General features: G+C 36.1%; 1 protein-coding gene across 1 annotated transcript in view; it reads right to left on the bottom strand.

The window, feature by feature from the left end:
* LOC145287791 (uncharacterized) overlaps positions 1-14,408 on the bottom strand; it is a 75,347-nt gene that overhangs the window by 37,330 nt on the left and 23,609 nt on the right. The window contains exons 5-6 of the mRNA XM_080135623.1: positions 7,907-8,116; positions 4,538-4,644 (exon numbers count right to left, since the gene is read on the bottom strand). Of these exons, the coding sequence (XP_079991749.1) occupies positions 4,538-4,644; positions 7,907-8,116 (317 nt within the window). The remainder of the gene's footprint in view (positions 1-4,537; positions 4,645-7,906; positions 8,117-14,408) is intronic.

Here is a 14,408-nt window from a genome sequence, read left to right as displayed (position 1 = left end):
TCATTCAACTCTCAATCCATCCGTCTCCTTAAACATTCTTGAGTGGTTTTTAATCTTAATAAGCAAACAACTCATAACAAAAGATGGCAGTAATGAAGAGGATGCTATAGCAAATTGATGATTTGGTGTTCTGCCAGATACATAGCACAACTTTCATGAGTGATGTTGGCAACCTTCACATGTTTTAAATATTGTGAGATTACTCTCACAATATGTGAAGGTTGCCATCACTCCTGAAAGTTGTGCTATGTATCTGGCAGAACACCAAATCATCAATTTGCTATAGCATCCTCTTTATCACTAGTATAAAAAAAAAAAACAGTTAGTTGAGAAAAACAGAAACTTAAAGTTCAGTTTGGGTCAACTTCCCGAACTAGAGATTATGATTGCTAAACTGTGAATGAATAGAAACGAATATGATGTCGCATGGCTCAAAGAGAGAATGAGAGATAGAGAAAGAGTGAGTTCTTTGGAAGCACATAATGTGGGAAGATGAGAAAGTGTGATGAGCTGACAAGGTGTGATTAAACAATGATGATTGATTTCTGTCTGCCTCTTTTCACTGGTCAGTGATTTGAAATAAAGATCAAGTCGAATAAACCTACTCAATCTTCTACCAGTTTTGTCTTGATTTAGTACTTTTGAAAGTGTAAATATAGAGTTTTGATTTCAGTTTAGAAGGATCACACAAATGGTGTGTACAAGAACACACAGCTAACAAGGCATGGATATGAATGCTGAACTTTGTGTTTTTGTAATAACGGTAACCAAATTCTTGGCATATATAGCACAAGGTTAGAACTCAATAATATAGATTTATGAAAAGTAGATTCATACTTGAAGACAGGATTTGGTTTTTGTTCTTTGTTTTTTTTCCAATTTGTATTCTCACGTATAGAAATGTTGTCATTGCAGTTGAGTTGAGCCAGTTTCTTTCCTTGGTCTGCATGATATCTCAAAGCCATAAATAGTTTATAATAAATTAGTATTTGGTGTTATACATTTTTAATTTTATTGTTCTATTTTGTCTTGTCTGAAATAATTTCATTAATATTAACAGCAATTACTAAAAAGGCTACAGAGACATTACGATTGCTAGACTGTGGAAATTAATAGAATGGATATGTCATATGGCTCAAAGAGAGTGGGGCAGAGAAACAGTGAGTCACTTAGAAACACAGAACGTGGAAAGATAAGAAAGCGTGATGTGCTGACAAGATGTGATTAAACAGTGATTATTGATCTCTGCCACTCACCTCACTGGTTAGTGATTTGGAATGACTATTGACTAACAAACCTACTCTGTATTTTTTCAGTTTTATCTTGACTTAGCCTTTTTAAGATATAAATCTGGTGCTTGGATTTCAAGGCAGCAGACTCGTAGTCTTGAAGGAATAAACAGGAGTGTATACAAGAACATGCAGCTTCCAAAATACTAATACAATTTGTGATTTTTAAATGGATATGTGTTAATAGTGTTGTCCGAACATGTTTTTTTTCCTCACATACACACACCCACATGTACGCACGCACAGACACGTACATATATTCACGTATATACACTCACATTCATGTGCATACACACACACACGCTAACGTACACATGTACGCACACATGGGAAACGTCACTTCCCCTGAAAGGAAATCCAGGCATGCGCAGTCAGAACACTGACTCCGGTATAAAAGTAAAAAACACCATTCAACATCCTCTTTCTTCCCTTTTGCTTTGGTTCATCAACCAGATAAGTTCGCGTCCACAGCTCTGGCTTGAAGACTTTTCCACGTGGACGACTACTACCATGGACACGCGGCTTTACTGAGGTCAACCCTCTCTCTTTCTTTTTCTACATGCTGGACGGCCATTTCTCGTTCCTCTACTTCATTCCTTTTTTATCCACGCGCGTAGTTGTCAACGACTGAATTAACATGTGTTCCACCTAAACCCTTCATCTTCGAAAGAAAATAAATGACATGTTTATTTTATTCAGCAATTGAGTTTTGTTTCCTTCTTTCCATTCATTTCATTATTTTCTTTTGTAGCGAGTTAGAATTATTATATCCTGGCCCGCAACAGTGTTAAAAAGTGGGCAAATAGAATAGGTCAGTTGCAAGTAAATGAACCTTTGATTTCAGGACAAGCTCTCCTAGAAGGATTACCGGGGAAGGGGGAATGTAAAAAACAAGGATCTAACGCGCTATAGATAATAATTATGTATTTTTGTAATCATCTTGATGGTCTTGAGGCAGCATTTACCCTGGATCGATTAAACCGGATCTTTCCAATGAATTCACTACATCTCACACAAAAGCTGACCAAGTTCAGCGATCCATCGCCAACACTATCAACATCATGGTTCCAACAGTGAACACTGTAGATTGTCAGAGCCAGAATCCATTTAGTATCTTACTTAATCGTTCCGAGCCACATTTTTACCTGGCCACCATATCGCTTCTTCCAGTTCCAAGGAGGAACCGGATAAATGGCTTCTCTGATGAAATCAGCTTATTGACAGTGGTAGGCATGACCAGCTCAGTGAAGGCATCTTGTGAGAAGAGCCTGATGGAGGGAGGTGATGTGGTACCGCACTTGAACTACAGCGTTAGCAGGAGGTGTTGCTAAGGTACATGCAGGATGCAATCCAAACAGAAAAGATCAAAAACATCCAGTCTGTGAAGATCGTCCAGGACTCATAGCCATAGAGGACAAAGGTGCTTAACCGTTCTGAGTCACATTTTAAGCTGGCCACTGTATTGCTTCTTTTATTTCTGAGGAGGAACTGGATTGATGGGTTCGCTGACGAGATCGCCTCATTGCCAGCGTAGAGTAGATCCTGAAAATCATTAAAAGAATAATTCAACAGTAAATCAGAAGTCAGATAAGCATAGATGGAACACAGCTTGGTTTTGTGTCTTGGCAAAATACAATTGATGCTATATTTATCCCGACACAAATGCAAGAGAAGTACCAGCCAATCATGGTTCCAACAGTGACCACTGTAAATCGTTGGAGCCAGAATCGGTATCTTGCTTAATCGTTTTGAGCCATCTTTTTAGCTGGCTGCCGCATCGCTTCTTCCAGTTTTGAGGAGGAACCGAATCGGTGGCTTCTCTGATGAGATCACCTCGTTGACAGTAGAAGATGTTGACGCTGGAGGAAGGTGATGTGGCACTGCGTTTAATTCCATTGTGTTGCCAGGGTACACGCAGAATAATGACTGCAACTTAGTTTTCTGCATGCATGTCGAGATTGAAATGCAACACAATTGTGGAATCGAAAAAGAAAGAAAATAAGCACAGTAATACTTTTTTTTGTTTTTACATGGGATTCATCACTTATTAAGGCCAGAAAGTCACTCAAGGATAAAGGTTAATGAGTGTACAGTAGTCACTGAGACAACAGCGTAATAATAGTGGTGGAAATATGGTAGAAATGGATTATTTAAGGAGAAGCCCAACAAGAATTTATTTACAGTGGACGTGGACTTGAAGATGACCATATTGATATGATACATGAGTAAATCGTATGTTATTGAAATTGTAATCAACATCCGTTCAAAAATCCTACTTTTATCGATTCTTGGGCACAACTGAGTTATTCTGAATTGAATACAACAACATTACAGGACAGTTTTATAATATTTTAAACAAGTGAACACCCTTCACTAAAAATAGTGGGAACAAATTTTCCTTCACTCGTGTTATTGAAATAGTTTTATTTTTAAGGATTATTGAAAATGCGCTTTAAAATCTTTTTAAACTATTTTGAGAATATTATGTATTGGATACATTTTTTTATATTTTTTAATTTTGTTATTTGGATTCTAATCATTTTATTTTTATACTTTCATAAACATGTTTATTACGTAACTTCAAATAAAAATTTATTTTTAAAATTAAAAAAAAAAACTTATTTTTAAAATTTCATACACATATATTTCTTGCTTCAAATAAAATAAAAACTTATTTTTTAATTTTGTTATTAAAAGTGCAAATAAAGACTGTCATTTTTATCTGTATAATTTTGTAAATTTTTATTGTATATACTTTTCAATAATGTCTTTTATATTTTATTTAAATAAATCGCTTCACAATAGAAATACTGAAGAACAATAAAAGTGAAGGAACTGGTTTGCTTTGTCACCACTTTTGGTAGCATTATGCTAGAAGTTAGAAAGTATGTTAGCTGACTATAACCGATATGTCACATGACTCAAAGGGAAAGTGAGAGGAGGTGAGACAGAAAACACAATATGGGAACATGAAAGATTGAAATGGGTTGACAAGATATGATTAAATAGTAATTATTGACCTATAACATACTGATTAGTTATGTTGAACAAAAGATCAAGTTGAATTAACTTGTCTTCCATATGTTTTGTCTCGGCTTGGTCCTTTTTTTTAAATATAAATAGGAGATGAATACAAATTGTGGAATTTAATGTTTTTATAACAATCATGGTAATTTGGTTGTCTGCATGTATAACACAAGGTCAAACTGCAATGCATTGATAAAAATAAATTCAATCAGTTTCCTTACGAGACATTTAAATCTTGCTCGATCTTCATTAGCCACCGTGTTAGCAATGGCAGCATACATGTAGCCATTATTTCCATACCAACTACCCATACATTGAAAACGGAATTCTGAAAAATAAATAAATAATACATTATATTTTCACAAAAATCAACAAAACTACCTATACACTGAAAATAGAATTCTGAAAAAAAATAAATAAATAAAAAATAGATTATATTTTCACAAAATGCAACAAAACTACCTATCATTGAAAACGGAATTCTGAAAAACAAATAAATAAATAATACAGTATATTTTCACAAAATCAACAAAACGTTAAGATTTAATTAAACTGCTTTGGGGGTAATTAAAAACCAAATTCAGTCATTTTTCATAAAATATGTTAACATTTTAAAATAGTGTATTCTACTCATTTTGTATTCGATTTATTTGACAGAAAATAAAACAAGTGTAATCATATTATTTGCATTATTCAGACTACAGTTCTCATCTGTTAAATGTTATTCACACAATGTTTCGTGCAATATAAACTCTGACATATGTACCTTGTCAAACTCTGGAATCTTTCAAAACCCAACTGCAAATTAGTTAAGACTTCTACCCAATCATGATCAACCGAATAAAAACATGTTACATCCATGGATTAAATAGAGGGTTTTGTTCAAAATTCTGTGCAGATTCCAGAGTTTGACAAGATACACCAGAAAAAGGTCGGAGGTTACATCAACCGAAACACTCAGTTGGTCTGCAAAGTCCTGTGGCATAGTGGCTAAAGTACTTGGTAAAATTAACTTGTAAGTTGAGATTTAAAGTTTCATTCTCAGTGCAGGCGATAGTCAAAATACTATTGCAAATTAATTAGGACTTCTATCCACTCATGGCTGATGGAATAAGAACATACTACTATCGTGGATTAAATAAAGGGTTTTGTTTGAAATTCCATGCAGATTCCAGAGTTCAATAGGTTGGTTGGTTGTTTTACGGCATATCAACCTTTTTCTGGTTATTTAATGCCGAATCTAGTGATTTGAGGAATGATTTTTTAATGGAGTATATTTGTTTTTTTAAGTCGGATTCTATTTAACCCATAGTTGGGACCCTAAAAGGTACTACCACTAGGATATATCTGAAGAAGGCCAGAAGTTACATCAACCAAAGCATGGTGCAAATATAATATTTAAGATGAGAAGAGTAGTCTAAAGAACACAAATACTATGATATTATGAAGACGATCTGGGTCACTAGGTGCTGAGAGGGGGGGGGTACAATAGACAGATAGGAAATATCTTACAATGTACAAAAGAAGACGAAATGACAAACAATGAATCTGTAAGTATTTTAGATCGAGTATTTAGATTTGACAAATGAAAATAGAAAACTACAGAACGGATAAAGAGAATCAACAAGGATTGACAAGGGTGAGTCAATGCTATGCTTAGAGAGAGAAGGGCAGCTTCCAGGTAGCTGGAGTTTGCGACGAATGTACAGTTGATAGCTAGCAGCCGTTTGCGATGGATGTACAGTTGATAGCTAGCAGCCGTTTGCGATGGATGGACAGTTGACAGCTAGCAGCAGTGGACAACAGATGGACAGTTGATATCGGCAGTCATTAATAATGGATGGACAGTTTTTAGAGACGAACGTGACATGGAAATTAGGAGAAACTCACAAACCCGAACCGTCAAATATAGGCGAAATATTGACATTGTGTTTTTCCTGTTCGTTTTATCATATTTATGCTTGTGGACCCACGTGTTGCCAGTGAGAAAATGACGATCCGATAAGAAGTTAAACAAAAAATCCACGGCATACACGACGTTGGGGGGTCAGCGGTCTGTTGGGAGTCACATGTGTTGTCACAATAATACGAATTCTCATCTCAAAAAATCAGAAACAGAAGCATGCTTCAGTTGCTATGTAGAGAAAGTAGGAGAGCACAGAAATTTACACAGAAAGGATCAATACCTCCGTTTAGTCTCAAGAGACAATCGATACCCCTTGTAAAGGTAGTTGTGTCTAATTGTGAAGCAAGGGTTGCGCAATCTCAAGCCACACGTTTCCAGAATCGGCACTGCTTGAGTCCAGACGACTGGAAACAATGTCGAGATAAGCGGAGAGCACATACAGCACCTGAAATTCCCAAATGGTCACCCATTTTAGAACTGACCAGGCTCGACGTTACTTAACAGAAATGATACAGTTTTAATATTGTCGTCTACATAATTTATGGTTTACACTTTTAACAAAATGTGTCTGATAGCGGTGGTTTTTGTAATAAGAAAACAGACACTTGCTAAACTGACAAGTTTTATTTACATTACAGTGATAGCATGACAAGAGAGTTTGGGCAAATCTCAGATTCTGCACCACTCGAGCGGCCAGTTTTTGAACTCTCTCCATATCTGCTAGATATCATGCACTAGAGATGAAGAAGAGGCCTACACACCATAACCTAACAGTTGTTAGGGTTAGTTTCAATGACGATACATTGCAAATTGCTCTCTTTATTTCAATTCGATTCAGTTTAATTTAATGACACATTCCGAATTGCTCAGTTTAATTTATTTGCCAAAAATATAAAACAATCGTGCTTCAGTTGCCACATCGGGAGACGGTGGCAGAGATTTACACAGAAGAAGATAAAGTAGTCTATAACCTGTTAAAATTCACCTTAAACTATTTCATTTTTTGTGCATTTATTACTTTACTTGCTAATCTATTCCAAGGTCCAGGGATTCTGATTGAGAAAGTATCCCTCCTTTGGTTCAGTCTGAATCGACGCTGAAAGTTCCTTTGTAAGGTCAGCGGAAATATCTTTCAGGTGCAAGAATGAATAATAGATCTTGAGGTATATTATAATGCCCATTGATGAGATTCTAGGCCCAAATCGTTGGCGCTTAAATGAGAAATGGTTAACCTTTTCGAGTCGGCTTTCATAAAGGTAGATCCAATAGACACTGTACCACTGGAGCAGCCAATTTTTCAGCTTTGTCAAGATGCTAGATATCTCATATTAGATATAGAGAAAAGACCTGCACAGCATCATCTAACAGTTGTCTGACGAAGGATATATATATATATATATATATATATTATAGGAAGCAGAGTACACTAATGGCAAATCGAATCTAATGAGGACACACAAAGAAATATTTCAGAAACATGTTAAATAAAAAAGTTCTCACAATGTAACGCATCACATTTTTTGATGTTCACAAAAAGTGCAAAATGAAGTTTTTTTTCCCCTATCCCCCAACAACAGATTTATGCAAATAATCGTCTAGTCTCATTGGTCAACAATCACATAATCAAATACCCCTCCCCTCCTTTCTTCGATGCATGTGCATAAAAATTAAAATTACTACTTACGTTGGAATTTAGAGTGTGTCACACCTCGACATTTTCCATAGGTCATCAAAAACAGCTGATTGTCCACATATGGCGAGCCTGGTTCCTGACAAGCTCTGATGACGCTATCTTTGCTGTCACAAATACCACCACCTCCGTCATTAATTTCGTATGTGAAATGATACATTCCCTCAAACGTCGTCTTGCAGCTAACAGTTCTAATCTTTAAACCTGAAACACAAGAATTGAAGCATTGTAAATATAAATAATTCCACTGAGAATTGTCTCAAAGCATTTTGCAATTTAGCAAAAGTTTGCTAATGTGTTCTGACAAACTCATTGCACTTGTACCTTCTTGATATGCATACACCCGACAGAGTCCCCCAAAAAGTTTCCAACCTAATAGGTCGTGAACTGTCACTCAAACTTAAACCACTGTCTCATCACCGCAATGTTGTATCCATGTGCTTGTTTTACAAGTACTTTAATAGAATGTGCTCCAATGAGCTCATAGCACTCGTGTCTCCTCCACCCCCCTTTGACATATACACACTAGACAAACCTGTCTAACAATCAAATCTAACTCTTTCACTGTTGAGGTTCCTAGATGTTGGAAAGACTTCTATTCTAACAGTTTCTTTCCTCTGACTTCTAGACTTTGGAATTCCTTCATTTTTTCCTGCTTCCCTGCCTGTATAAACATGCAGAAATTTAAATGTAATGTGAACAGACATTTTGTTGCTCAACTCTTTACATATTCTCCCAGTCGACACGGTCCCAAATAGTAATTCCTCACGTTCAATGCTTAAGTTGTTTAAGTTTTAGATTTTACGGTAAAAATACATATTAACCTAGTTGGGCATGGCCTAAGTAAACAGAAGGCCGTTTCATTAAAGTCACATAATCTACTGATGTCACCGAATAAAGTACAATGACAGTGATTAGGGGACTCTTATGAGGACTATTTTAAAACATACATTTTAAAATTAATAATTAAATACACTTTTAAAAAATAAAACATTACTATAGTATTTTCCCGGACAAAAGTTATCTTTTTAAATGCATGTGTCCAAATGTAAAATAATTTGTTATCTTTCAGAAAAAGAAAATACAGTCACTTTTGAACCAGTTTTATAAATTCTTTGGCAATTTTCTTTGAGAATTGAAATGGAAAATAACTATCCTCGCAATAGTCACCCATCACCTAATTGTGGCCATTATACTAGATTCAGTGATGTCAGCAGGTCACATGATTTTAGTGGAATAGCCTTTTATTAATGTAGGCTACGCTTGACTAGGTTAATAAACCTGTCTAGGCCACAACCTCTCCTGTTAGGCTATCAGAGATCAAACTCAAACAAGTCCTCAAACACAAGACTCAAAGTTCACAATCCAGGCAATTGCAAGTGAAATCTTGTCAGCATCTAGTGTCCCTCAGAGTGCCTCTGCTATACAAAAGAGTGGATTAACCTATGTTTGGTCGGTCAGTTCAAGCTTGTCATTGTAGAATAAACTTTTCTTCCAATTGGTTTCCCCAAAAAAAGAGAAAATCACATTGACACAAATGATTAATCATGTTTGCTGACTTTACAGCAAGTCAAACGTTGAGTCATTATATGCAGAGACCGTGCAATTGTATGATTATGTTATCAGCAGCAGCCAAAGAATAGATGGCTAGCGAAAATATTAGCAGCAGCAGTCGCCAATAATGCATATATGCAAATTAGCAAGTGTGTGCGAACTTGTGTCACAAGAGAAAAAAAAAAAAAAAGAAGGATAGCACCTGGTAGGAGAGAGATGCAAAGTGCGCGTGGTCAAGATTGAGGTGTGAGAATAGAGGGCAAGAAAACGCTAGCTGACACCGTTGTGGAGTTGTGGCAGCAGAGGCTTTTAAGGAAAAAGCACATGTGTGTGGTAAGAGACTTTAAAAAAATAATGAAATACATTGTTTTGGAAGAACCATGAATAAATGCATTTCATTTGCACTTTTAAAAAATGATGAGTCAGATTTTTTCTATTTTTGTTTGCTTGTTCCTTTGTGATGGTACCAGACAGCATGAGGGGCCAAGCAAGGATTCACTGTAACGATACAGTTAAAAAGTAACAGTCCAGTTGACCTCCAAAGAATGATTAATATTTTTTTACAATTTAAATATTCAACCAAGGGCATGCCGACTAAGAATATACCAACTTTATGGGTATTTGTTTTGTAGTTTTTTTTTTTACTTTTAGCTGTATACACTGTTGAAGGAGGTGATACAGCTTACTTTCACATCCAGTTCATATTGTTCTTCCTCTTTCTTCCTCAAACCTCGGATCGCGTTGAAACTGCTCTCATTTTGTACTCATGCAAAGCACATTTGAGACGATAACGCAAGTAATGTTTTCTTATACCTTTTCAGTAATGAACTGCTTGTATCCATTTTGTTAATAAATGTACATTGGTTGTTAATATAAATCTGGCAAATTGCATGTACTCGTTTCTTGACAAAGGGGAGCATGTGACTGTCTCTTTATTCCTCTACTAAACAAAAGCCAACGATGGAGTACTGCTGCCACATCTGGGCAGAAGCTGCTAAAAACAGCCTATCCTGTCTTGACAGAGTACAAAACAGACTTTGTGGCTTAGTGGGGGGGATGCCCTTTTCTCTTCCCTGCAACCTCTCTCTCCCACAGAAGAGATGTTGCGAGCATGTCTTTGTTTTATCGTTATTTCCATGGCAAGTGCTCGTCTGAGCTCCAATCTCTGGTCCCCCTCGCCAATCTTTCACGATAAACACCCATCTAGGTGAAACCACTGTCAATAATTTTCCCCACTCTTTATCTGTGCCTAAATCAAAATGTAGATTCCATGAACAAAGCTTCCTTCTTAGAAGTGCACGCCTGTGGAACTCTCTTCCGTTTGCCTGTTTCCCACCTGACTACAACCTGGATGTCTTCAAGTCCAACATAAACAAATTCCTGATAAACCGCCCTCTTAAGTAAGACATTTTATCAAATCTCCATTAACGATTACTACGATATTATCCCATTGATTACTGTACACGCAATAACCCTTATCCCCGAGTAGCTTCCGGGCCTTGATAAGTAGTGACTACCATGTAAAAAAAACAAAAAAACAAAAGCGAGCACCATTCGCCTGCTACAATCCTCCTTGAAGTGTTGCTAGAAATTATTTCTCTTGGAATGTGGTTCCTGTTTAATTTATATATAAAAACAAGAGAGTCGTTGTATATCTCTCTCTTCCTCAACATGTAAATAAAAGCTCATTTCTTGTGTGTGTGTGTGTTATTTAAAAGGCCTCTCCAACGTGTCTCATTTTTTTTTTTTTTTTTGGTCATCAACTTCCAAAGTTTATACAAGGTATGTAATTATTTGATTGATTGACTTTATTTACTTTATAATTACTCAACACTGGTTATGTGCTCAGAATATCAACGATAAAAAAGACAGGTTTGAACTCGATTTTTTGGCCATCTGGAATTTTAACGATGGAAACAAAACTTGGTGTTATTGCATCCCTCTATGGAGCAAACTATGCAATTTAGAAAAATTCAATGCAAAATGGCTTTGATTAAAGATGGATTTAAAGATCGCGGATGGAACAGAATCTACTCCTGAAAAAAGGCTAGATGATTACTCACACGCAATATATTTATATATATATTTTTTTTTTTTTTACAAAGGAGTCACCACTTATCAAGGCCCAGAGACCACTCGAGGATAAAGGTTAATAAGTGTACAGTGGTCAATGGGACAGTGATGTAGTAATTGTTAGTAGTGGAAATTTGGCAAATTGGATGGAGAACGGCTCATCAAGAACTTGTTTACGTTGAACATGAAGACAACCATATTATAGTCACCCGGAAAGCAGGCAAAGGGAAAAGAGTTCCACAGGTGTGCAGTTCTAAGAAAAAAAGCTTTGTTCATGGAATCTACGTTTAGGTTTAGGCACGGATAAAGAGTGGGGGAAATTATTGAGTGTTTTCAGCTAGACGAGTGTTTCTTGTGAAAGTTTGGCGAGGGGGAACTCTATCAAGGCAGGATAAGATTTTTCTAGCAGCACCTGCCCAAATGTGGCAACAGTACTCCATCCCTGGACATACCTGGCTTTTATATAGATAGAGAATTGCATCTTCAGTGAGATATCTAATGGAGTGGTAGAAGGATCCCACCATTTTCCCAGCCACCTTTGGAAACAGATTTGTATGTATGTGTTCCATTTCATATCAGGAGTAATGGTCAAGCCCAGGAGCTTGTCAAAACATGGAGCCTCCCCAAGACGAGAGCCATACATTTCAATTGATGCCAGATGAGGATCAGAGTGTTGATAATGTAAAGACAAAAGCTTGGATTTAGATGCATTAAAAGTAACCAGCCACCTCTTTCTCCATTCTCAAGATCAGAAGAGAGAGAATCAGAGAGAACTTGATTGTTTACGATCTTTGATGTACTGCCATAGATGGTAGTGTCATCAGCATAAATATTTACGAATGATCTAAGGATATGATTTGGAAGATCATTGATGGAGATTAGGAAGCGAGTTGAACCCAGGATGGACCCCTGAGGGGCTCCAGCATTAATATTGTGAGCTTCTGAGATCTTGTGAAGTAGACCTTTATACAATACTCTATCAAAGGCCTTTAATATGTCAAGAGCAACTGCCCTAAAAAAAGAAGCCTCCATCAAGATATTCACTAATCCTATGAGATATAACCATAATCAAATCTTCTGTAGATCTAGTAGAACGGAAACAGTATTGTATGCCACTAAGAAATTTATTTTTGCCCCGACCGCTTACTTGCAAAAAGTGATCTACCACCAGCAGGCATGCTATGCTGACAGATTTTGTTGTTAATAGTCAGATTTAAATAGCGATTTCTTTGAATATATTAATCACAACAAAAATATTAAAATACCATTTTAAAGTAAATTTTATTATAAATCCAGTTATGTTGGTTTTATTTTGATGGATGTAGGATAAATGTACTTTAAATGTGATTTAAAAACTATGAGTGTCAAATTAAGTAGCAATATGTGCCTTGTCCAGCATTGAATGTTATGGTGTCTGTTATTGCTACTATGAGATATAACTGTTAGCACATCTGCTGTAGATCTAGCAGAACAGAAACCATAGTGCATGTTACTGAGGAGGTTATTTTTGCTGAGGTGATTGACTACTTCTCTATTTAAAACAAATTCCAGCAACTTACTCATGATGCACAGGAGACTGATTAGTCTGTACTGAGGGAGACGAGCGATCACCTGAATTTTTAAATACGAGGTATACTGGTGAGGTTTTCCAGGGGGTTGGGAAGCAATTTTCCTTAAAGCAATGCTTAAACGGTTTTGTAAGTATGGGAGCTAGTTCTCGTTGAAGCTTTTTGAGCACTATAATAGGAATGCCGTCAAGGCTAGTTGCATTACTGGAATCAATCTTTTTGGTTAACTTGGCAACATCACACACAGATATTTGTGCGTCACATATTGTGTTTTCAGAAATAGGAGGAAATATGGGGAGTTTGCAGCCCAGATAGCATAGGGTAAAATTAGCTGCAAAGTTTTTGGCAAAGAGTTTGGCTTTGTATGATGCTGACAAGATTATCCTTTCTTTCTCCATTAACTGGCTTAGCTTATCTACATCCAAGAACTGTCTAGTTCTTTATTTTGCAGAACTGCTTAGTGGACAAAAAGGTATTGGTAGCAAGTGGGTGTTTAAGTGAATAGATAGAAACACGAAACACCAAAGTTCAATCGGTAGCTCAAAACTTTCTTCAGAAGCATGAACTTGACTATGACGAGACCTGTCCAGTCTAAAGATTTGAATCCGTACAAACTGTTATTGCGTTAGCAGCACAGCTTGACCTGGAGCTACATCAAGTAGACATGACCACTGCATTCTTAAAAGGTGAGCTGAAAGAAGAAATGTACATAAAGCAACCAAGCAACATCCTGTTTACTGATCAAGAATATACCAACTTTGTTGGGATTTGTTTTGTAGTTATTGACTTTTAGCTGGACATACACAAAACTGCCCTTTATATTTTACTAGCAAGGGTACTTGGTGTTGCCTGGGCCATATAAAAAAAAAAAAGTAAATGAAGTTGCATTTGACTACATTTGCTAAATGATTTTTGTTTAAATTTAATTATTTTTACTGTTCAATAATTCATATCAGTTTGAAAAAAAAAAAAATAAAATAAAAAAAAAAATCCATTGATGTCGGCCCACTGCTATGAATTCAGAATAAGAGCATGTGAATGAGAAAAAGAAAGTTTTAAGTGTTTACGATTTAAAAAAATATTTGTGATTTACGTAATATTCACGCATTTAACACTAACCGGATCTTTAAATCAACCCTCAGCTTCATCCACAGCCGATAAAAAGAATCCCTTTAATTATTTGTTTTGAGCCAAGTAAATAATACAAAGTACAAAACAGAAAATATAAAAAGAAATCTTTTAACGCTGTTTAAATCCTAACGTTTACCAAAATGCTGAAATTATTCAAATTACCGAAATAC

The sequence above is a fragment of the Euprymna scolopes genome, chromosome 11 (genome assembly GCF_053919585.1).
Source record: "Euprymna scolopes isolate OS-2025 chromosome 11, ASM5391958v1, whole genome shotgun sequence".
Taxonomy (NCBI): Eukaryota; Metazoa; Mollusca; class Cephalopoda; order Sepiida; family Sepiolidae; genus Euprymna; species Euprymna scolopes.
This window is presented reverse-complemented; position numbering and strand designations above follow the sequence as displayed.